The sequence below is a fragment of the Ovis aries genome, chromosome 8, assembly GCF_016772045.2.
Source record: "Ovis aries strain OAR_USU_Benz2616 breed Rambouillet chromosome 8, ARS-UI_Ramb_v3.0, whole genome shotgun sequence".
NCBI lineage: Eukaryota > Metazoa > Chordata > Mammalia > Artiodactyla > Bovidae > Ovis > Ovis aries.
This window is the reverse complement of record NC_056061.1, coordinates 12,650,841-12,676,651: the sequence shown is the minus strand read 5'-3', so window position 1 is coordinate 12,676,651 and position 25,811 is coordinate 12,650,841. Positions and strand designations below refer to the sequence as shown.

At 41.4% G+C, this 25,811-nt stretch overlaps 1 protein-coding gene across 6 annotated transcripts in view; it reads left to right on the top strand.

Moving 5' to 3' along the window:
* NCOA7 (nuclear receptor coactivator 7) overlaps window positions 1-25,811 on the top strand; it is a 158,069-nt gene that overhangs the window by 71,037 nt on the left and 61,221 nt on the right. For all 6 annotated transcript variants that reach the window (XR_006060578.2, XM_060419203.1, XM_042253206.2 and 3 more), the window contains one exon: window positions 5,839-6,059. Coding sequence is in view for 5 of the 6 variants with exons in the window: in XM_004011139.5 (XP_004011188.1) it covers window positions 5,839-6,059 (221 nt within the window). In the remaining variant the exon portion in view is untranslated. The remainder of the gene's footprint in view (window positions 1-5,838; window positions 6,060-25,811) is intronic.

The window sequence follows — 25,811 nt, the reverse complement described above, 5'->3', positions numbered from 1 at the left end:
TTGATTCATGGACCTGACATTCCAGGTTCCTAGGCAATATTGCTCTTTACAGCATTGGACCTTGCTTCTATCACCAGTCACATCCACAGCTGGGTATTGTTTTTGCTTTGGCTCCATCCCTTCATTCTTTCTGGAGTTATTTCTCCCCTGTTCTCCAGTAGCATGTTGGGCACCTACCGACCTGGGGAGTTCCTCTTTCAGTATCCTATCACTTTGCGTTTTCATACTGTTCATGGGGTTCTCAAGGCAAGAATACTGAAGTGGTTTGCCATTCCGTTCTCCAGTGGAGAAGGGAATGGATTTAGTTATATATACTAATAAATAATTTTTCAGATTCTTTTCCACTTTAGATTATTATAAGATATTGAATATAGTTCCCTGTGCTATACAGTAGGCCCTTGTTTATCTGTTTTCTATAGAGTCCTTTAATACTCCTTTATGGAAAGGTACATATAAGAAGCTCAGAATCCTGATGGTAAGCCACAGTCCCTCATTCCTCTGCCCTTGGGGAAAGTCTGACTTTGTGTAATTGCCCCTACTTTCCTTTTCTCCCCCAAGCAATGATTGCTTCTCAGTGTTAGCGTTTCATCTTAGAGTTCTCCCTTTTTACTTTGCTGCATTTTAAAAATTTACTAGTATGAACATGTATTATTTTCATAATAAAACAGAGAATAAATTATATTGTAAAAACACAGTTCAGTCAGAGAGGTAATGCAAGCCGAAAATCATTCCGTGGGAGTGGAGACCAAGAGGAGGAGGTCAACTTGAGAAGGAGAGATTCGGGAAACAGAATTGACAGGGCTGGGTCACAGCAGTGACAGGAGATTTAGGAAGGAACACTCGTTTTATGTCTTGTGGCCTTTATTTTTTTAAGACAAATAGAGCATTTACAAGAGGTTTTTTGATTTTTAGGTTTTTTTTTTTTTTTTTTTTTACCACATTCACAGCCATTATATGTTAAACATATTTCATTATTTTCAATCACCTATCTGTTTAAGGTAATTTGCCAGGTAATTTTTTTAGTCCACCATGTAAATGTTTACATTTGAGGTCATTAAAAAAGCTTTGGTGAAATAAAGGGAGTCTATTTTCTTGTAGAACTTTTTGTTTCCAGTTTACCTTAATTTAGTGATAACAGAACACTTCTGTGGGAATGTCTTGCAGTGATATTGATTTGAAAAACAAAAGGAAAGGCCTCAAAGATAAAAAGTCCTAAAAAGGAATGTTTGAAGAGCATTAACTATACCACATTTATCAGATTGGCAATTATGCCCCCTTCAGTTCAGTGCAGTTCAGTGGCTCAGTCGTGTCCGATTCTTTGTGACCCCATGAACTGCAGCTCACCAGGCCTCCCTGTCTGTCACCAACTCCCAGAGGAGAGTCGCAGACTCTCTATGTCACAAACTCATGTCCATTGTCTCGGTGATGCCATCCAACCATCTCATCCCCTGTCATCCCCTTCTCCAGCCTTCAGTCTTTCCAAGCATAAGGGTTTTTTCCAGTGAGTCAGTTCTTCGTATCAGGTGGCCAAAGTATTGGAGATTCAGCTTCAGTGTCAGTCCTTCCAATGAACACCCAGGACTGATCTCCTTTAGAATGGACTGGTTAGATCTCCTTGCAGTCCAAGGGACTCTCAAGAGTCTTCTCCAACACCACAGTTCAAAAGCATCAATTCTTCAGCGCTCAGCTTTCTTTATAGTCCAACTCTCACATCCATACATGGCTACTAGAAAAACCATAGCCTTGACTAGATGGACCTTTGTTGGCAAAGGAACGCCCCTGCTATGTAATGTGCTGTCTAGGTTGGTCATAACTTTTCTTCCAAGGAGCAAGCATCTTTTAATTTCATGGCTGCAGTCACCATCTGCAGTGATTTTGGAGCCCTAAAAACTAAACTCTGACACTGTTTGCCCATTTATTTGCCATGAAGTGATGGGAGCAGATGCCATGATCTTTGTTTTCTGAATGTTGAGCTTTAAGCCAACTTTTTCACTCTTCTCTTTCACTTTCATCAAGAGGTTCTTTAGTTCCTCTTCACTTTCTGCCATAAGTGTGGGGTCATCTGCATATCTGAGGTTATTGATATTTCTCCCAGCAGTCTTGATTCCAGCTTGTGCTTCATCCAGCCCATCGTTTCTCGTGATGTACTCTGCATAGATGTTAAATAAGCAGGGTGACAATATACAGCCTTGATGTATTCCTTTCCTGATTTGGAACCAGTCTTTTGTTCCATGTCCAGTTCTAACTGTTGTTTCCTGACCTACATACAGGTTTCTCAAGAGGCATGTCAGGTGGTCTGGTATTCCTATCTCTTTCAGAATTTTCCAGAGTTTGTTGCAGTCCACACAGTGAAAGGCTTTGGCATAGTCAATAAAGCAGAAGTAGATGTTTTTCTGGAACTGTCTTGCTTTTTCAATGATCCAGCGAATGTGAGCAATTCAATCTCTGGTTCCTCTTCCTTTTCTAAATCCAGCTTGAATCTCTGGAATTTCCTGGTTTGTGTACTGTTGAAGCCTGGCTTGGAGAATTTTGAACACTACTTTACTAGCGTTTGAGATGAGTGCAATTGTGTGGTAGTTTGAGCATTCTTTGGCATTGCCTTTCTTTGGGATTGGAGTGAAAACTGACCGTTTCCAGTCCTGTGGCCACTGCTGAGTTTTCCAAATTTGCTGGCATATTGAGTGCAGCACTTTCACAGCATCATCTTTTAGGGTTTGAAAGAGCTCAACTGGAATTCTATCACCTCCACTAGCTTTGTTTGTAGTGATGCTTTCTAAGGCACTCTTGATTTCGAATTCCAGGATGTCTGGCTCTAGGTGAGTGATCACAGGATCGTGATTATCTGGATTGTGAAGATCTTTTTTGTACAGTTCTTCTGTGTGTTCTTGCCACCTCTTCTTAATATCTTCTGCTTCTGTTAGGTCCATAGCATTTCTGTCCTTTATTGTGCCCATCTTTGCATGAAAAGTTCCCTTGGTATCTCTAATTTTCTTGAAGAGATCTCTAGTCTTTTCCATTCTGTTGTTTTCCTCTATTTCTTTGCATTGATCTCTGAGGAAGGCTTTCTTATCTCTCCTTGCTATTGTTTGGAACTCTACATTCAAATGGGAATATCTTTCCTTTTCTCCTGTGCCTTTTGCTTCTCTTCTTTTCATAGCTATTTTTAAGGCCTTCTCAGACGATTTTGCCCTTCTTATTACCCCTTAGGTAAATGTTAAAAATGTGTTTCCATGCTTTGAAGAAGGATTTTACAGTGGGCTTCCAGAACTCACAGTATGATTTCCAGTTACAAAGTCAAAATGTTCCAGTCATATTTATAACCTCCAGAGAAGCAAATTCCTGTAGTTTTCTAGTCAAAACAAAAGATGTAACTGATTGTAAAATCACGGAAGTGTTAAATTGTACTCTGTCTTTTGTTATGCAAGTTTGGTATTGCTATTATGTAGCTTTTTTTTTTTTTTTTTTTTGAAATATCAGTATGTTTATCTCTATGGCTTGACAATAAAGGTCTGTGTGGAAAAGGGGGAAAGTGAATGAAACAATGTATCCCATTTTGTTATTTCCACCTGTGAAAAACAGTCTCTAATGAGATGTCCCCAAACAGTGCCTCTGTTCATCAAAACATGTGCCCTGGATCTGAGTGAGTTTAATTATAATGGGAACAGTGAAATGAGGACATTTAGATCAACTTACAGTGGCAAAATTCAGAAGATTAAGAAGCAGCAACTATCTCAGGCTGCAAAGAACTAATTTTGGAAATCTCTTTTCTCTCCTCCCTGGAAGGAATCATTTTAGGAAGTGGGCAGTAACATTCATCTGAGGCATGTTTTTGCTAAGCCAATACATCAGAACAAGATTAGCATGTCCTTCTGGATACGGAGATCAGCTATCTGTATAGACCTCCCTAAACAAAGAACTGATCTCTGTGTGATACCTAGGTTGTGCATGCGTGCTGAGTCATGTCCAGCTCTTTGTGACCCCTTGGACTGTAACCCACCAGGCTCCTGTGTCCATGGCATTCTCCAGGCAAGAATACTGGAGTGAACTACCATTTCCTTCTCCAGGGGATCTTCCCAATCCAGCGATTGAACCTTCATCTCCTGCATTGGCAGGTCGATTCTGTTACCACTGAACCACCAGGGAAGCCACCACTGCATATTAATTTCAGCCTCATACAGAAATCTTGATTAAGAAATTGTTTTATTAGGAGCATTATCTGACTCACCTTTGCAAAGAGCTACATACTGTTTTACCTGAAAAAAAGCAGTTTAAAATGTGAGGGTACAAAATAAAAATGTGTTTATTGGATATAATTCCTTTTTTATGAGTTTCCGATTTTGTTTAGATTGTATTCTTGTTTGTTTTGTTTGTTTTTTAACAAGTAAACCTAAAGAGAGAGCTAAACTCAGAGATGGGGAGTATATCCATCTATGATTTTTTTTTCTAGCTGTGCTTTCTCTTATGCCATATACTTATTTATTAGCCAGTGAAACTATAAGAACTTGCCTGCTCAGTATTGAATGAATGACAGCCTAGTTGAAATATTTGTTGGAACATGAGACTGTTATCTCAAAAGCTAAGTGTGTTGTATATGATGCCATCCTTAGTTCTCATGTCATCCTATGATTGTATTGGGGTATATACTACTGTGTGTGTGTGTTCTATTGTTGACATATTATTTCAATTGATCCTGATAAAATATTGCATTAGATAGCCAAGCCTCAGTGACTTTAACTTTTAAATTGATTTGGCCAACATTACAGAGCAAAGCAACATAAAATCAAACTTTGTCCCTTTCTGATCCTAGTTATCTCCTTTTCTTCCCAAAACATTTCCTCATCCATTGCCCAACATCAAATTTTATAGATGTGCAAGGGAGTAAAGGAAGTAGACATGTGTGTAAAAAAGCTGACTGTGCCTAGACAGAAGAGGGGGAAAGGATCCCAATTTAAAAAATGTTTATATATGACCAGCCTGTCTCATACAGTGGAGGCCAAGGCCATTACTCTTTACATTCTGGGAGGTAAAAACATTCTTAAGAAGGACTAGCGAGTACAGAATGACATGTCAGTTAATCAGAATGATACATCAACTGGGAAATATTTTGAGTTACTGGATTTCAGTGGATTATGGTAAACCTTTTACACATCTTTGAGGAGTGAAAAGTTGAAAATGTCAAATAAGTTAATGTTATCAGTCAGCTTTTATATTAGTAATTATACTAAGTTGATATTGTCATTATGGCATTGTCTATCCCAAGAAGTTCAGCTCTTTCTTATTACTATCATAGGTATAAAGGAAAAGAATTACTCAAACCTGAACCAGCTCACACCTTGACAAACCTTTATATTCAGTGTGTGAGTCAATTATAAAGGATTTTTTCATAAATATGCTTGCTCATCAGGCTAAAGGTACCCTTGAGACCAGAAACAGTTAAAAAGTAACACACTAAACATGGCATGATAGTAAAGTAGCTGTACATTGTGATAAAAAACATACCCAATGTCTTATAGCCTGCAGAAGAATCTAGTATTTCCTCAGGTCTAAAGCATCTCCCAGTGATGTTTTTGAGATATAAATATTGAGGACATAAAACAGAGGAAAGGCCACAGATCTCCATAAAAGAATTTTTAAGTGATTAAAAAACAAAAAACAAGAGGAAAGTATAATTAACAATAATATGTAAAAATAAACAAAAATGGAAAAAACTCAATAATATAAAATGTTTTCAATATCAGTTAATTAGTTTCTCAAAGCCCAATAGCATGAAATTAATATAATTTCTCTTAGCAAATTATTTTTCTAATGTTTTTCTTATTTTTTCCTTCTCACCCTTAGATTGAAAAAGAAAAAGCAAGCCAAACAGAATGCAGAGACAGCCTCAGCTATGGCTGCAAGGACTCATTCTGGAAAAGAAGATGCTAGTAAAGTCATTTTAGAGCAAGACAAGTGCAACATTGCTGTGGAAGAGGAGTACATTACTGATGAGAAAAAGAAGAGAAAAAGTAATCAGTTAAAGGAGATCAGGCGCACAGAACTAAAGAGATATTATAGTATTGGTGAGTATTGGTGGCAACTCGGCAGTATTTTCATTTTAAAACTGTAGTAATTTTTAAAAGATGATAATTTGTTACTGGTAATAGTATATCGTATTAGTGTAGTGTTAGTTGTTCAGTCATGTCTGACTCTTTGCGACCCCATGGACTGTAGCCCTCCAGGCTCCTCTGTCCGTGGCATTCTCCAAGCAAGAATACTGGGGTGGGTTGCTGTTCCCTTCTCCAGGGTGTCTTCTCAACCCAGGGATCGAACCTGAGTCTCCTGCATTGCAGGCAGGTTCTTTACCATCTGATCTACCAGGGAAGCCCATATAATATTATAATGTGCTCTGTAATAATCATGAGAGCGAGAGGTGGAACTTGAGGACTTTAATATTTGTTACTCTTGCACGCGTGCTCAGTCATGTCTGACTCTTCGTAACCCATGGACTGCAGCCCACCGAGCTCCTCTGTCCATGGGATTTCCCAGGCAAACATACTGGCGTGAGTTGCCGTTTCCTTCACTAAGGGATCTTCCCAACTCAGGGATCTCACCTACATCTTCTGAGGCTCCTGCATTGAGCCAGGTGGGAAGCCTGATACAGTAGTAACAGTTTATTGAGCAGCTTCTATGTGCTGCCAGGCCTTGTTTTATTGGTAAAATCTTATATAAAGAGAAGTACAGTTAAATAAGATTGATGTGTCTTATTTCATCTTATCTTCTAGCATCTAGCACAGTGTCTAGAACAGTGTCTGCTCATAAATATTTATTAAATAATGGTCACTTACCCTGTATGAGAAGTATTTTTCTTAATGTTTATAGACCTATCCATAGAAGTCTTGGTAGAAATGCCTGCACAGTTTGGTATCAGCTAGGCAATAGGAAATGGAGGAGATGTGGCCTGGCATCCTTAAATTAAAAAGAAAACAAAAGACCACGACGATGATGACTTGGAAGTTGTAGTTAAGAGGCCTCTTAAGATGAATCCACAGGGTCATACAGTGTCTGAGGATGATCGTTGCGTCTGTAGTTGTGACTTGTCTAGCGTGATGGAGGTCATGCTCCTGTTTTGCTTTACCATGCTTCTCATGCCTACTGATCCTGTCACAGGCAGGCCTGAAGTATGTTCAGAGGTCTCCTGCATTGCAGGCAGAGTCTTTACCGTCTGAGCCGTCAGGGAAACCCCCTAAAGAAAGGGAACCAGGAGATGAAACTTGGTGTGATGCAGATTACGGTGTACGAAGACTGCGAGGCTCAGAAGACTAAGGAGGTCTCTAAGGATGAACTGCAGTCCAGTATATGGAACCTGGGCTGGTAGCAGGCACTTGGTGCACAGGGCCCCAGACTTGGTCCCAGTTAATGCCAGTTACCCGGGGGACAGATCTGGTCTGTGTGTTTAATATAACTTTCTGCTAGTTCTCATCAAAGATATAGGTGGGCTGCCATGGGAAGGTTATAAGCGAGGTTTTGCTAACATTGCTTCGACAGAGGCAGAGGCCTTCTGCTACAGAAAACCTGCCTGCTTTTAATCTGAAGCCATCCAGCATTTTATGAAAAGCTATAACTGTAAATGTTTTGAAAAAGATTTCTGTGTGATTAATAAACTCCCTCTTAAAATTTGAGTATTATCTCAAAAAGAGAAACAGGGGTAAGCAAAATGGCTTCTCACATCTTTTACAGTGTACACACTGGACATTTGAAAATGTGTGGTTTTTACAGTCACACAGTTTAAAACACTCTCTTCTCATCCTACTTTAAATGCTGGTGCTTACAAAGTATTTTAAAATCGAGACATTTTGCTCCGTAGAGTTTCCCTGAAGGAAGCTGACAGAGTCCTTTCCATTGAGATTTCTCTTTGCATGACACTACTCACTTCAGCTGATGCGTTAGCCTAGCTTTTTAGCGTGCTGCACTCTGTTATGTGCATAGCACTTTGAAGCAATACCGTTCACTCTGTTGTTGTTGTTCAGTTGTTAAGTTGTGTCCAACTCTTTGTTACCCCACGAACTGCAGCACACCAGGCTTCCCTGTCCATCACCAACTCCCGGAGTTTGCTCAAACTCATGTCCATTGAGTCGGTGATGCCATCCAACCATCTCATCCTCTATTGCCCCCTTCTCCTCCTGCCCTCAGTCTTCCCCAGCTTCAGGGTCTTTTCCAGTGAGTTGGCTCTTCGCATCAGGTGGCCAAAGTATTGCAGCTTCAGCTTCAGCATCAGTCCTTCTATTGGATATTCAGGGTTGATTTCCTTTAGAATTCACTGGTTTGATCTTGCAGTCAAAGGGCCTCTCAAGAATCTTCTCCAACACCACAGATCAAAAGCATCAATTCTTTGGTGCTCAGCCGTTTTTATATAAGTCCAACTCTCACATCCATACATGACCACTCGAAAAACCATAGCTTTGACTAGATGGACCTTTGTCGGCAAACTGATGTCCCTGCTTTTTAATACTGTCTAGATTTGTCATAGCTTTTCTTCCAAGGACCAAGCGTCTTTAAATTTCAGGGCTGCAGTCACTGCAGTGATTTTTGGAGCCCAAGAAAATAAAGTCTGTCACTGTTTCCTTATTTATTTGCCATGAAGTGATGGGACCAGATGCCACAATCTTAGTTTTTTGAGTGTTGAGTCTTAAGCCAGCTTTTTCACTTTGACCTTCATTAAGAGACTCTTTAGTACCGTACGCTCTACTCTTTACTTAATTTTTTAAACATTTATTTATTTTTTAATTGAAGGATAATGGCTTTACAGAATTTTGTTGTTTTCTGTCAAACATAAACGTGAATCAGCTATAGGTCTACAAACTTAATTCTTACTAGACTTCATCAGTCACCACAGTCCTCATTTCTTCCAGAAACCCCACTCTTTCCCTGGACAGGTTAGACTTCCCTTCTGTATTCTCATCATGGATTTATTTACCTTCTTTCCTGTTTGTAGATTGGTGTGGATTAGACCCTGTATTATTAGCTTTGTTAGTATCTACTTTACAAGTGCTCTTTAAATGTGCATTGAGAGGATGAACTATACACAAATGAATGAATACTGTGATTGTTTGGACTTTCATGAAAATTCTGGAAGGATATAGGCAACAAAAAAATAGTTGACTCAGAATTATCCTGTGATTTTATTTGGCGACAAGAACTAAAGAGATGCCATTATAACTTTTCATCTTCTTTGGAGAATGGCACTAATAACTGGTTTGGAGGTTTCAGGCATTTCCTTAGGAGAACCCAGTGCTTACAGAGCACTGCTAGGTTGGCCTCTGAGTCCCAGGGTTCCTTGTCTTTTCCACGTCTTACTCTACCTGCTGGACGCCTGTGTTGGCAGGTTTGCTTGACCTCACGGGGTGGACCTGGCATATTCCCTGGATTTCCACCCAGAAATGTTGTCTTGTACCACTAGGTGGAGCTTAGACTCAAGTCAAAGGTAATTCCGGTTTAAGTCCCTTTGATGGCACCAGTCTGGGGAGGAGAGATGCCAACCCGGGAGGACCCTGTAAGCCACATTTGTTGTTGTTGTTTAGTCCATGACACCCCACTCCAGTGCTCTTGCCTGGAAGATCCCAGGGACGGAGGAGCCTGGTGGGCTGCAGTCCATCGGGTCGCTATGAGTCGGACACGACTGAGTGACTTCCCTTTCACTTTTCACTTTCATGCCTTGGAGAAGGAAATGGCAGCCCACTCCAGTGTTCTTGCCTGGAGAATCCCAGGAACGGGGGAGCCTGGTGGGCTGCCGTCTCTGGCGTCGCACAGAGTCGGACACGACTGAAGCGACTTAGCAGCAGCAGCAGTCCACCTCTCTGCGACCCCATGGACTGTGACCCGCCAAGCTCCTCTGTCCGGGATTTCCCAGGCAAAGAATTCTGGAGGGGGTTGCCATTTCCTTCTCCAGGGGATCTTCCCAACCCGAAGACTGAATCTTTGTCTCCTGCAGAGGCAGGCAGATTCTTTACCGCTGAGCCGCCACGGAAGCCCTAGCCACATTAAGGATTTGGATTTTATCCTGTATCTGTGGAAGCCGTTGAGGAAACTCTGTAACTCTCTGTTTTAAGAGGATAAATCAAAGGACAGCGGGTGGAAGTGAGCCTGAAGGCAGGTTGGAGACCGGGGCAGAGGAGAAACAGAACCCTAGGGAGAGAATTTGCTCCTAGAAACAGCATTGTTTGGTACAGTACATGAGGGAGAAAAGACAGAGTCAAGAATTGGCAAACTTGAGAACTCAAGAAGGAAAATAGTGAATATGTGTTTGGAGATATTTTAGAGGTACCAAGTAGATTTGTCTAGAGGGGCCTGAATTTCAGGTGAAAGGCCTGGAAATTGCTACTTCAAGGTGCAAGGTGAATGCAAATAAAAGATGCAATCCAGGGAAAACAAAGTCAAAACAAAAAGTTAATGGATGACAAATGATAATGAGTTTATAGAAAAACAGACTAGAAGGATCTGTAAAGGTAGGATCTGATTTTTGTTTTCTCCGAGTACAGAAATTACAAAAGAGTTTTGTTTTCTTCATTTTTTTCACATCACATAGTTTAAAGTTATTTTTAATACCAGTCAGAAAATTATAGTGAACTGAATAATATAACAGAGCAAACCCAAGGGCTTTAGAAAAAGAACATTAAACAAATGTAAAGTTCTATCATCCATATAAAATAATTGCTTCCTGTTGGTGTCTGTTTCCACATCTGTAATATTACCTACTTGATTTAAGGAAGCATATTTTGACAAAATAATATTTTTAGCTCTTTAGACTTATCTGTGCCTCGTGTAAGCCTTGGATAGCAATTCCTTACTCCTAGCACTTAGAAGAACACAAGAGCTAAGATGCTGATAAAAGATGTTATGGAAAGACCGAATCACGAGAATTGCCTGTAACAAGATGATAACCACCTCCAAAACTGCTTTGTTTTTGAGGAGGGGAAATAGGAGTAATTTCCTTGAGGCAGATGGCATCAGATAAATGGAGACCTAGCACCTACTGTAGCACCAGGCACATGGCAAGCATCCCAGCAAAAGCTTCTGACATAAGTGAGCTCAATTCTTCTGTGCCTGCCCTGGTATTTACTGATACATAGAGCTCCTTACTCAGTTATTCTGTTTATTTATATAAACCCTTAAGGAATTGTTTGATCACAGTATATTTTTACAGTTTTATATTTTAATAATATGTTAATATATTTTTCAAAATTTGCTGTTACAGTTAAATTTGACACAAGTAGTAGTAATATTTACATATGTTTCAAAAGATGTTTGGTCCATATCACAGTATCAAAATATATTGAGTGGCATGAATTAAATATATCTCAAAATTCTCTTGTATTAAAGGAATACATTATTCCTTCACAGTAGAAGAGTATACATCTTTGCTTCTATGGAAATGAAGATAGGAATGGGAATTTTATAAATGTGGATACTGTCTCAGTGGGAAGTTCTTCAAACTGAAACATAGATATACAGATGTAAGACCTGAAAGAGAAAAGTTTTATAAATGTGGGAGGCAAGGCTAAATTGGAATAAAATAAATCACTATGTTTTTGTAGTGTGTTTATGTAAAAGATTAGTAAGAATCCTGAATGGTAAAGTAGATATTTTAAGAGAATTAGGAGGTGATTTTGACAAATAGAAAGCACTTAGGTTTGAGTATGGTTAGTTTTGTGGTTACAGCAATAAAGATTTATTTAGAGAAAACCTCTGCAGTATAAAGAATGAATTTAGCTTTTCAACAATAAATCTGTAAAGTGTAAAGCATTTCAAACTGTAACTTTCTCTGCTGAGTTCAAAAGAAACTTAACAAGAGTAAAAGAAATGAAATTCTCTACTTTTCCTTTGTTAAACATTTTTGGGGTTTGCCACACAATAAAAGTAAGCAACTACTGAGTTATTTCTCACGATGGCAACCCTAAGACTTTTCCTCATACAGATTATTTTTCTTTGGGGTATTTTTTAACCATACATGTGAAGATTTCCCATCTGTCATTTATCATTGCTTCACTTTGCAAGTTCAGAAAGCCAAAGCTGTGCTGTTTTGATCAGTTAATTCCTATACATAAAAGTAGGTCAAACCACAGACATACAGTAGCATTACTCTTCTGTTCAAAATCAATGTTCATTCTCCTACTCTAGAGTTCAAATTAAAGGGTTAAAATGGACTTTGATGTGGAAGGATATCAAGACCCTAATTCATAATTTTTTTAAATCAAGCAGGATACTTGAGGGACTAGGGTATAACATAAATTGAAATGATTAAGGTGGAAATCATTGGGTTTGTGCTTCTTGGGGCCATCAAGGAAATCAGACTAATGTTTAAAGTGAAGTCTTCTCATGAAAGCCTAGGTGGTGAACAGGTCCAATCTGACGAATGCCCCGGAAGAGTGCTTTCATGAGTGGAAACTTACAGTTTAGTTCAGTCCAGTCGCTCAGTGGTGTCCAACTCTTTGCTACCCCATGAACCACACCAACTCCCGGAGTTTACCCAAACTCATGTCCATCGAGTCAGTGATGCCATCCAGCCATCTCATCTTCTGTCGTCCCCTTCTCCTCCTGCCCCCAATCCCACCCATCATCAGAGTCTTTTCCAATGAGTCAGCTCTTTGCATCAGGTGGCCAAAGTATTGGAGTTTCAGCTTCACCATCAGTCCTTCCCGTGAACACCCTGGACTGATCTCCTTTAGGATGGACTGGTTGGATCTCCTTGCAGTCCAAGGGACTCTCAAGAGTCTTCTCCAACACCACAGTTCAAAAGCATCAATTCTTCAGTGCTCAGCTTTCTTCACAGTCCAACTCTCACATCCATACATGACCACTGGAAAAACCATAGCATAACCAATGACTAGATGGACCTTTGTTAGCAAAGTAATGTCTCTGCTTTTTAATATGCTGTCTAGGTTGGTCATAACTTTCCTTCCAAGGAGTAAGTGTCTCTTAATTTCATGGCTGCAGTCACCATCTGCAGTGATTTTAGAGCCCCCCAAAATAAAGTCAGCTATTATTTCCACTGTTTCCCCATCTATTTACCACGAAGTGATGGGACCGGATGCCATGATATTAGTTTTCTGAATGTTGAGCTTTAAGCCAACTTTTTCACTCTCCTCTTTCACTTTCATCAAGAGGCTCTTTAATTCTTCTTCACTTTCTGCCATAAGGGTGAAAGTGACCTGCATATCTGAGATTATTGATATGTCTCCCGTCAGTCTTGATTCCAGCTTGTGCTTCCTCCAGCCCAGCGTTTTTCATGATGTACTCTGCATAGAAGTTAAATAAGCAGGGTGACAATATACAGCCTTGACATACTCCTTTTCCTATTTGGAACCAGTCTGTTGTTCCATGTCCAGTTCTAACTGTTGTTTCCTGACCTGCATACAGATTTCTCAAGAGGCAGGTCAGGTGGTCTGGTATTCCTATCTCTTTCAGAATTTTCCACAGTTTATTGTCATCCACACAGTCAAAGGTTTTGGCATAGTCAATAAAGCAGAAGTAGATGTGTTTCTAGAACTCTCTTGCTTTTTCAATGCTCCAGCAGATGTTGGCAATTTGCTCTCTGGTTCTTCTTCCTTTTCTAAAAGCAACTTGAACATCTGAAAGTTCATGGTTCATGTACTGTTGAAGCCTGGCTTGGAGCATTTTGAGCACTACTTTAGTAGTGTGTGAGATGAGTGCAATTGTGCGGTAGTTTGAGCATTCTTTGGCATTGCCTTTCTTTGGGATTGGAATGAAAACTGACCTTTTCCAGTGCTGTGGCCACTGCTGAGTTTTCCAAATTTGCTGGCATATTGAGTGTAGCACTTTCCCAGGATCATCTTTCAGGATTTGAAATAGCTCAACTGGAAGTCTATCTCCTCCACTAGCTTTGTTCGTAATGATACTTCGTAAGACTCAGTTGACTTCACATTCCAAGATGTCTGGCTCTAGGTGAGTGATCACATGATCGTGATTATCTGCGTTGTGAAGATCTTTTTTGTACAGTTCTTCTGTGTATTCTTGCCACCTCTTCTTAATATCTTCTGCTTCTGTTAGGTCCGTAGCATTTCTGTCCTTTATTGGGCCCATCTTTGCATGAAGTGTTCCCTTGGTATCTCTAATTTTCTTGAAGAGATCTCTAGTCTTTTCCATTCTGTTGTTTTCCTCTATTTCTTTGCAGGACAGCTTGTTATATTTAAGCAGAAATACTGGGAAAACTGCACTTAAACTGTGGCAAATATTTGCAGGTTATGGATTAATGGTAAAAAATAAATAGGCGAAAAAATAAAAACCTTAACAAAATGTTCCCTGCAAAGGAGCAAAGAGGAAAGGCACAGACTTCTCCACAGCAGCGAACAGCAGAGGAATTAAACTTCTTCAGAATTGTGAAGTGAAAGCTGTTTTCCAGGTTCAAAGATAACAGGACATCCTCAGACATACTAAGGTCTCAGGAAACAGACCTTTTGTGTCATACCTTTCTTAAAGTTACTGTGCAGGAGTGATGCACTTTTCCGAGACGCATGTCGAAATGTAGTCCTCAAGAAGGAAAAAGTCATTGTATGAAAGAATTGTTGGTGGTCAGTACTGTAACTAATTAAACATAGAATTAAAAAAGACATAATGATGATTGTAAACATGGCTTTAAGTATGACAGTAAAAAGGCAGCACCATTCTTTTTTCCAGCTTTACTGAGATATAATTGACATTAAATTGTGCAGGTTAATGTATATAATATGCTGATATATGGATATATTGCAGAATGGTTACTGCCCTGGCACTAGCTAATGCCTTCATTTGGTCACATAATTACCATCTCTTTTGCGTGGTGGGAATATCTAAGATCCACTCTCTCAGCAACTTTTAAGTATAACGTACAGTATTATTAACTGTGATCGCCAAGCTGTTCACTAGATCCTTAGAACCTATCTGTCTTATCATATCCCTGGAAGTTTGTACCCTGATCAGCGTCTCCCTGTTTTCCCCCGCCCTACCAGTTCCTGGTAATCTGGCTGAGTTTTGCTCAAGGGAAACTCCTTCCTTTTCCTCTCACAACTCCAGCCCTCCCACTAACACAGTGTATTGTAATCCGTTCTAGTCTCTGAGCAGAGCAGCTGTGTCTGACGGAAGCTGCCGTGCTCTGAGTTCAAGCTGAGAGTCCAGTCCTTTCACGATCATGGCGCTCTGCAGCATGCAAATCTTGTTTCCTGCTCAGTCCTTGTGTGACATCCGCTTTGTATTATGAGAAATCTCACTGTTGGTCAAACGCTCCAATGTGGTTTGGGCTGAGAGAAGGACAGCAGTTCAGACTCAACAGGGTTAGTGGTTTTTGAGTTGGAGTGATTTTGAAAAATCAAGTTAGAACTGAACTGGGGAGTTTGCCAAGGAAAAACACTGACGGGAGGAAAGTGACTGAGTCTTTTTTGGAAGGCAGTCTGGTCACTTTTATCAGTCTTACTTTTGCACACTCTTTGACCCAACAGTTCTTTTTGCAGAAGCTTACCCTAAGGAAATGATCGTGCGTGTCGATAGATTTGACCACAGAGACTGTCACGGCATTGTTTAAAATAGTGGGAAAATTAAGATAACATCAATAACTTAACATGGAATGCTATGTGTCATTTTTTAATGATGAAGAAAAACAGTTGACGACGTGGGAGATTTTCACAAAATACTGTTACAGTGGAAAGGCAGGTTGGCAATAGAAATCGACTGTGATTCCATTTTTGTTTAAAAGAAGGAAAGCTGCTGAAAGTACATTTACCAGAAATCAGATGTTTCTCTCTGAACCAGGGTAAAATGCTGCTGCTGCTAAGTCGCTTCAGTTGTATCTGACTCTGTGCAACCCCATAGATGGCAGCCCACCAGGCTCCCCTGTCCCTGGGATTCTCCAGGCAAGAACACTGGGGTGGGTTGCCACTTCCCTTCTCCAATGCATGAAAGTGAAAAGTGAAAGTGAAGTCGCTCAGTCTTGTCCGACTCTTAGCGACCCCATGGACTGCAGCCCACCAGGCTCCTCCGTCCATGGGATTTTCCAGGCAAGAGTACTGGAGTGGGGTGCCATTGCCTTCTCCAGGGTAAAATGGGTGATTGGTATTTTCTTCTTTTGTTCCACTGTATTTTCAAATGAACACAGATAGTTTTGATTCATATAGAATTGTTTTTCACATTTCCTAAAATTTCTCCTAAGGCTGAAATTTACTCGGTTAAGGCCTTGACCTATTTATACAAAAGAAAAAAAAGACATTTTGAGAAATTTTTTTCAGAGGGTGGGAAAGAAGGTGGGAAGGTGAGGAGAAGCAGCATGAGACATGAGGGAGAGCAGAAAGCATGTTTTGGGAGAGTGACTGCTGTGGGCTAGATGCTCTATTTCATTATTTAATGTGCTAATCATCACGATCTACTGCAGGCAGTAGTGGCCTGTTTTGTAAGTGAGAAAATCTAGAAGCTGAAAAAGTTTCAGACGGTCCCCCTGCGGCTCTGCATGAAGCTGGGTTCAAGCCCAGCTCTGTGGTACTGAAGCCCGAGTGAAGCCTCCCTCATCTTTCTTGCTTTCCCCTCAATCTACTGTGAGAGAAGAATAAGGCAAGAGTTAAATAACATTTTCATGTCTTCTCCCCTGCCCCAAGAACATTGTTATATCTTAGTGGGGAATAAAAAGGTGACTGCATGGAATTTCCTTTTCCCCTGAGCTGTAATGAATATGATGACAAGGTTGAAAGTTCTCACTTAATTACCTCACCCAGTCACATATGTAGTTACATTCAGAACACTCACTGATTTTACAACTAAATCAAATGCTGAGAGAAAAAACTGGTTCCTCGGAGTCAGGATGAGACTAGTTCGTTTATTCCACAGCATTGTGTTGGTGGTATAGTGGTGAGTCTTCGTTCATTCTGCAGACAGGTGAGGGCGTGATCAGAGCGGAGGGTGGTACTGGGCTCTGAAGTAGAATGTTCTGTGAGAGACAGCTCCTCCTCTGCCCTTCTTCCAGCCTAGGTTTTACTTCAGCGTGACTCATTTCAGTCAAGGACTGTAGTGCTTGTGATGTGCTTGAAGGAAGGTAAATAATACCCACTGAAGACATTCCCTTTGTGTCAACAGAGGATGAAACATGGTGTTCACACTGAGTACAGAGTTCTTCCTCACGTTCCCACCCTCTCCAGGCTCTTTATGGAGCATGGCTATCTAAAACTTTATTAATGGTTTATGATCAGGTATTCCAGAAGTTACCCTTAGAATGCTAAACAACAATATTGAATATTTTAATTGCACTCTTGACTGAGGCAGGCTAGTGATAACGGAAAGTGTGTATCACCAATAGAGAAAATGTGACATCTTTAAGCAAAGACAAGTCCTGTGTTTTCTTCAAGAATATTTATGACTTGACATTTTACTATTAAATCTTTAATCCATCATCTGTTTTGACCTCAGAGTGATATGGTTTTATCTCCAAACATTAGCTAGTGCTCACCATTATCATTTAATAATAGTCCTTAAGGTTTCCTGAGCCCTTTCTTTGCACTTTGTGGAGTGCTTTACCTGATTGAATTGCCTTATCTAATCCTTACAGTAACTCTCTGGGAGAGTCCAGTTGGCATTTCCCATTTTACACCCTGAGAAGCCTCCTTAAGTCACTTGTCCAAGGTCACGCAGTGAGTCAGGGACAGACAAGGATTCATTCTATGTGCCTGATGCCAGAGCTTCCACTATAACATGAAGGTAGAAATTTATGTGAAAACTAAGCCTTTTCTTACTGGTTTTAAAGATACCTTTATTTTACATGAAATTCTTTCAATACCAGGCTTCTCTGGTAGCTCAGATGGTAAAGAATGTGCCTGTAGTACAGGAGACCCAGGTTCAATCCCTGGGTTGGGAAGATCCTCTGGAGAAGGAAATGGCACCCCACTCCAGTATCCTTGCCTGGGAAATCCCATGGACCAAGGAGCCTGGTGGGCTGAGGTCCATGGGGTCTCAAAGAGTCAGACACGACTAAGCGACTTAACACACACCCTTTCAATATAGCTCTGGTTTTTGGTTGTTTCACCACAGTGTTTTAATTGCTATGACTTTATAATCGTGTGTTTTAACAAGATACAGTATTGTTGTTGTTTAGTCTCTCCGTTGTGTCAGACTCTTCTTGACCCCATGAGCTGCAGCACACCAGGCTTCCCGGTCCTTCACTATCTCCTGCAGTTTCCTCACACTCATGTCCACTGAGTCGATGATGCCATCCAACCATCTCATCCTCTGTTACCCACTTCTCCTCCTCCTCCTGCCCTCAATTCTCAGCATCAGGGTCTTTTCCAATGAGTCAGCTCTTCGCATCAGGTGGCCAAAGTATTGGAGCTTCAGCATCAGTCTTTCCAACTGAATATTCAGGGTTGATTTCCTTTAGGATTTCCTTTTGGATGATATAGTATACCTACCCTCATTTCTCTTTCAAAAATAATTTTGGATAATCTTCTGTATTATGCTTCTAGTCTTATATATTTATGCCTAGTTATCAATTTGACTTATTTCCTTTCCCAGAAATTTTGTTTTAAATTTTTACCTAAATTGCTGGGAATAAAAGCAAAAATAAACAAATGGGATCTAATTAAAATTAAAAGCTTCTGCACAACAAAGGAAAATATAAGCAAGGTGAAAAGACAGCCTTCTGAATGGGAGAAAATAACAGCTAATGAAGCAACTGACAAACAACTAATCTCAAAAATATACAAGCAACTTCTGCAGCTCAACTCCAGAAAAATAAACGACCCTATCAAAAAATGGGCCAAAGAACTAAATAGACATTTCTCCAAAGAAGACATACGGATGGCTAACAAACACATGAAAAGATGCTCAACATCACTCATTATTAGAGAAATGCAAATCAAAACCACAATGAGGTACCACTTCACACCAGTCAGAATGGCTGCGATCCAAAAATCTGCAAGCAATAAATGCTGGAGAGGGTGTGGAGAAAAGGGAACCCTCCTACACTGTTGGTGGGAATGCAAACTAGTACAGCCACTATGGAGAACAGTGTGGAGATTCCTTAAAAAATTGCAAATAGAACTACCTTATGACCCAGCAATCCCACTTCTGGGCATACACACCGAGGAAACCAGAATTGAAAGAGACACATGTACCCCAATGTTCATCGAAGCACTGTTTATAATAGCCAGGACATGGAAACAACCTAGATGTCCATCAGCAGATGAATGGATAAGAAAGCTGTGGTACATATACACAATGGAGTATTACTCAGCGGTTAAAAAGAATTCACTTGAATCAGTTCTGATGAGATGGATGAAACTGGAGCCGATTATACAGAGTGAAGTAAGCCAGAAAGAAAAACACCAATACAGTATACTAACACATATATATGGAATTTAGGAAGATGGCAATGACGACCCTGTATGCAAGACAGGGAAAGAGACACAGATGTGTATAACGGACTTTTGGACTCAGAGGGAGAGGGAGAGGGTGGGATGATTTGGGAGAATGACATTCTAACATGTATACTATCATGTAAATTGAATCGCCAGTCTATGTCTGACGCAGGATGCAGCATGCTTGGGGCTGGTGCATGGGGATGACCCAGAAAGATGTTATGGGGAGGGAGGTGGGAGGGGGGTTCATGTTTGGGAATGCATGTAAGAATTAAAGATTTTAAAATGTAAAAAATAAAAAACTAAAAATAAAAAAAAAAATAAAAGTTAATTTGAAGAGAAAGATATTTATAAGAATGATGTTTCCTATTAGGAACATTATGTGTACTGCCCTTTATTCAAGCTTCTGTTTATATACTGCAGAGAACCTTTAAAACTTTCTTTCTACGTCTCTTGTCATTGTCTGGCTATATTTATTCCTACATATTTTCTAGTGTGATATCATTATGTCTGGGACTTTTCCAAAAAGTTTCTATTACAAGTGTAAAACACTGTTACATCTAGTCACCTTACTGAACAATTTTACAATTTCTGAATTTTTAAAAAATTTTATTTATTTAGGCCATGCCGGGTCTTAGTTGCTGCTGCTGCTGCTAAGTCTCTTCAGTCGTGTCCAACTCTATGCGACCCCATAGATGGCAGCCCACCAGTCTCCCTCGTCCCTGGGATTCTCCAGGCAAGAACGCTGGAGTGGGTTGCCATTTGCTTCTCCAATGCATGAAAGTGAAAAGTGAAAATGAAGTCGCTCAGTTGTGTCCAACTCCTAGCGACCCCATGGACTGCAGCCCACCAGGCCCCTCCGTCCCTGGGGTTTTCCAGGCAAGAGTACTGGAGTGGGGTGCCATTGCCTTCTCTGTCTTAGCTGCTGCTCGGGCTTTTCTCTAGTTACAGCGAGTGGAAGCTACTCTCTAGTTGTGATGAGTGGGCTTCTCATTGCAGTGACTTCTCGTTGCAGGGTGAGGGCTCAGTAGTTGCGGTTCCCAGGCTGCAGAGCGCAGTAGTTGTGGCGCACGGGCCTAGTTGCTCCGCAGCCTGTGGGATCTTCCTGGATCAGGAATCGAGCCCACGTCCTCTGTATTGGCAGGTGGATTCTTTACCACTGAGCCACCAGGGGATGTTTTTATGATGTTGGCTCTATAGGTAGATAACTTATCTGCTAATAATCAAATTTTCATCTCTTTCTCTTCAGTATTTAAACTTTTTTATGTGTTGCTTTTGAATGGAGATTCCAGAAAAAAAAAAAAAAAAAGTTGAGTATAAACTGATAGTAGGAGTTTCTGTAGGTATTTTGGTTAGTGTTTTACTTTTTATATTTGCTTTCGATTTCTGCTACAAGAATGCTTCTCAGTTTACTTAGGTATGACTCAGGAGGGTTTAGATATTGGTACTTAATTTCTAGAGTCCATAGGGGAACCAGCGGGTGCCTGGTGTTCATTCTGCACAGGTGTTGCCTTTCAGGGTTATGAAAGGGGACCTCCAGTAAAGGGCAGGGATTCCCTCTTCTCGGATTTCCAGGCTGTCTCCTTATATTTGAAGTGTTTCTGTTTTCATCTCCACTACAAAGTTTATTCTATGACCATCGATACTTGCGGTTTAGCCTTGCATCACATTATGTTAGCCTCTTTGTTGTAATTTAGTGGGCTGGAAGATACTCTGCCCAGAAGCATTAAAAGCTATGCTAGAAGTGCTCTCAGGCACTTATCTTCTCAGAACAACAGGAAAAAGAAGAATGGATGGAGTTTGTACAGTGCCAATGGGTGTCTCTCCCACTGCAGGCCCTGGAACCCTCTGTAAGGCTGGGGTGGGGGCCTCACTCGTGTGTTAGTTCAGGCTGCATTTAGGTAATTAACAAGCCATGCAGTCCTGAAAGATGTCGTGAAGTCCTTCGGTTTCCATTCTTATGGGGAAATTGCTTTTGGTGTATATAACCTTTAGGGTTTCACTGCTTTTTCAGAAGCTTATTTCTAATGAGTGTCACAGAGTAAACATTCTTCATCATGTTAAGGAAAGTCACTGCTATTCTAAATTTTCTAACAGTTGGATTTTTTTTTAATGTTATATTTTTAAAAATATATAATAATGGCTATTTAATTTCATCAGATGCTTTTTTTGGTCATATACCAAAGTGATCAGATAAGGCTTTTCTCCTTTAAACAATTTATAATCATCTATCGCATTAATGCTATATCACTCTAATATTTCTGTATTTAAACTTTAACATTATTAATGTTACTGCTGTTCAGTCACCAAGTCGTGTCTGACTCTTCAAGACCCCATGGACTGCAGCATACCAGGCTTCCCTGTCTTGCACTATCTGCCAGAGTTTGCCTGAGTTCATGCTCATCGAGTCAGTGATGCCATCCAACCATCTCATCCTCTGTTGTTGTCTTCTCCTCCTGTCTTCAATTTTTCCCAGCATCAGGGTCTTTTCCAATGAGTCAGCTCTTTGCATCACGTGGCCAAAGTATGGAGCCTCAGCTTCAGTATCAGTTCTTCCAATGAGTATTAAGGTTGATTTCCTTTAAGACTGACTGGTTTAGTCTCCTTGCTGTTCAAGGTAGCATTTGTTAAACACTCTGTGCCAGGCTCTGAGATAAACTGTGTCCATTATCTTATTTAATCTTTTGAGCAACATTGTGAGACGTCCATTTTACAGATTAGGAAATGGAGGTACAAAGATTTTAAGTGACTTGTTCAATGTCGCACAGCTGTGAGGGTTGATTGGTGAAGCCAGCTCGTTTTGACTCCAAAACCAAACTGTCATCAGAAAAAATGTGGGGTAACATAAGGGAAATGGTACATGACCTGACTGATTAATATCAAATTGTGCCATCTATTTCCAGTCTGGGGCTGTGTCTGTCTTTGGAAACAGCTTTTCCTGTTTATGTATCAGGATGCCCTTTTCTTAGAAAGCTCTAGAGAGACACTGGAGAAGGAAATGGCAACCCACTCCAGTATTGTTGGTGTGGAGAATCTCATGGACAGAGGAGCCTGGCAGGTTGCAAGAGTCAGACACAGCTGCGCGACTCCACTACCATGAGACAGGCGTAGACAATTACCGCTGCACTGATGCCCCTCTTTTGGATGTCATGGAAGCCATCCTTCCTCTTTGGACAAGTGTGTAGAGAGTCCTGCCATCAGCCTCATGCCCCCCATTCAGATGGTCTTGTGATAAGGATGCAAGGAAGGAAGAGAACTGGTCAAGAGGGGTACGGGAAGAAGGGACACACACAGTAAGTGGAAGGCCAGAGCAAAGTTGATCCTGATAAAATTTGAAAACTTGGTAATTTTCAACACTCTATTTGTGCTTGTTCAGATAGTAAGAGGAAAGCTACATACTGTCTTTTCTGTCCTTCTTCTATCTATGTATGAAATGGCAACCCACTCCAGTACTCTTGCCTGGAAAATTCCATGGACAGAGGAGCCTGGTAGGCTACAGTCCATGGGGTCGCAAGGAGTCAGACACGACTAAGTGACTTCACTTCACTTCTATCTATATGGAGCTTATGGAACCAAGAGCCAGGGAATCCACCAGTGTCTCTTGTTTCTGCTTTCAAGGACAGTAATGGATAATGTCCACTGTCCTGACTCCACTTTCTCCAGTGGTCTGTGCCTGGAGCCACATGCCCAGGTTTCAAGGTCATGGATAGTATCTCATTTTTGCTGGATTTTTTTCAGAACCAAAACACATAACCAGAGCTGCATTCCTTAAGCCCCTCTACGCTTTCTCCCTCCCCCGACCCCAGCACACTCATATAACCTGGGTTATTACTTGAATCATCAAAGATCCCCTTTTGGGATCTGAACTTCTTTTGTCTTTTCCCGTAAGCCTGTTCTCCATCTCTGGTAGGCAGAATAATGTCCCCTACCCCTTCACGGAAGGTGTCCGTGTCCTAATTCCTGAAACCTGTTAGGTTACATGCAGAGGTGAATTCGAGTTGTGGATGGAATTAAGGTTGCTAATCAGGTGACCTGAAGGAGGAGAGCATCCTGGATTATCTAGGTGTGCCCAGTGTGGACACCAGAGTGCTGAAGAGTGAGAGGAGGGTGGCAGAGAAACTGGAGAAACGGCAGTGTGAGAGGACTCGGCTGGATGTTGCTGGCTCTGCCCACTGAGGGAGGGACCTTGAGGGGCCGGAAGGCGGGCTTGTTCCGAGATGAACAGACCAGGAAGCCAGTCTTCCCCTCATACCTCCAGAAGAGAGCTGCCTGCTGACACCCTGAATTTTACCCAGTGAGACCCCATGTCACACTTGAAATGTGTAGAGCTATAAGATCATAAGTTGGTGTCTGTTAAAGTTCGGAACCACTCGATTTGGTGATGTCTTACAGCAGCGGCAGCTACGTCGTGCCGTTCTCCTGGCGCAGGTGGCCGTGACGGAGGGGCCTGCTTATTCCTCCATGGTCTGCCACCTTGGGGTTGAGACCCAGCCCTCGGGGAAACCCTTGCTGCTTCTTCCTGTTGCTTCTTTCAGTATTTATATCTTTGAAACCTCATCTTTGCCGCAATAACTCTTCCAAATTTCACAGCGCCTTAAGTCCCCAGTCCTGTCTTCAAACGCCTTACGTTTCAGCAGATGACCTTATCCCTACTTGACTGAAAGGGTCAGCACATCTGTCCTGAGATCCCTTCCTTTTCCACGGCAGGACCTCTGTGACCTCCCAGTTACTTGTTTCCAAGTTTCGATCTCCCATCCTAGGGGTAACACTTGACAATGTCAGTACAACCCTCCTTTAGCTTGGTTTCTGTGCGTTTGTGACATAACGCTTATTTTCCTTTCTTCTGAACCTTTCCCACCCCCTCGATCAGCCACATTTCTTTTTACCTCCCTACCCGCCCTTGCAAATCTCAGACTTCTGTAGGTGCTGTTCTCAAGCCTCAGGTGTTCTCTTAAAATATATCTCCTTGGCCATGATAAGTTTCCAGCCTTCTTGCCTTTCCAGGCCCTGGACTTTCTCCTGAACATCAACTTCTGTTAGCCCCAACGCACGGAGAGAGAAAGGAGTCTTTCAACAGACGTTGTCTAGGATGTCCTCAGATGCCGGAGCCAGTAGCCGTGTGTTCCAGACACCCCTGGTCCTCCTGTGGGCAGGGAAGGGATGAGGAGGCAGGACCTGTGGGCAGGGCACCAGGTCAACGCTGATTCCCCCCATTGCCCATTTCAACCCTTCTAGGATTTATGAGGAAACAAGACAGTTTAGGCAAAAGAGCCTGTGCTTCATTCCTCCAGGGTTTTGTTAATACACTTATTGGACTGGGAAAAGCTGTCTCTGAAAACTTTTCAGAGCCCTATTTGTGGGGCAAACAGGAGGTACAGTTGCTTTCCTGTGAATGGCTTCTGAGGACCACTTGGCCAGTGTTCTCCTCTGGCAGTAGATACTTCTAAATCATTTGCTTTTGTAAGCAGGGGGAGGATTTGAATTTGGGCAGGTGTAACAGATCCGAGGCAGAAGGAGAAGGGAGCGGCAGAGGATGAGATGCTTGGATGGCATCACCAACTCAATGGACATGGATCTGAGCAAACTCTGGGAGATGGTGAAGGATAGGGTAGCCTGGCGTGCTGCAGGCCATGGGGTTGCAAAAAGTCAGACATGACTTAGCAACTGAACGACAGAAAGGTCTAAGGAGGCCTGAAGCTCGAAATAGAGATGTCAGGTATCACTGGGAGATAACGGCATCCTTGCAGATGGCCCTGAGTCCTCACCTGAACTGCTGGCAGCAGAGCCCTTCCTGAAACCCGGCAGAGAAGTTCTCTCCCCAGGCATTCCGGAGCTCTGCCCCGCTCTCCCCAGCGCTTCACAGACCATGTGCTGCAGAGCTTGTGGAAGTAATGTATCCAAGACTTCACTCACTGAGAGGAGCAGCTGGCCGTCTTGAAAACTTACTGCCAAAAAATATTTAAGAAGCAGTATGACCGTATGGATCACAACAAACTGTGGAAAATTCTGAAAGAGATGGGAGTACCAGACCACCTGACCTGCCTCTTGAGAAACCTATATGCAGGTCAGGAAGCAATAGTTAGAACTGGACATGGAACAACAGACTGCTTCCAAATAGGAAAAGGAGTACATCAAGGCTGTATATTGTCACCCTGCTTATTTAACTTATATGCAGAGTACATCATGAGAAATGCTGGGCTGGATGAACCACAAGCTGGAATCAAGATTGCTGGGAGAAATATCAATAACCTCAGATATGCAGATGACACCACACTTATGGCAAAAAGCGAAGAAGAACTGAAGAGCCTCTTGATGAAAGTGAAAGAGGAGAGTGAAAAAGTTGGCTTAAAACTCAACATTCAGAAAACAAAGATCATGGCATCCAGTCCCATCACTTCATGGAAAATAGATAGGGAAACAGTGGAAACAGTGGCTGACTTTATTTTTTTG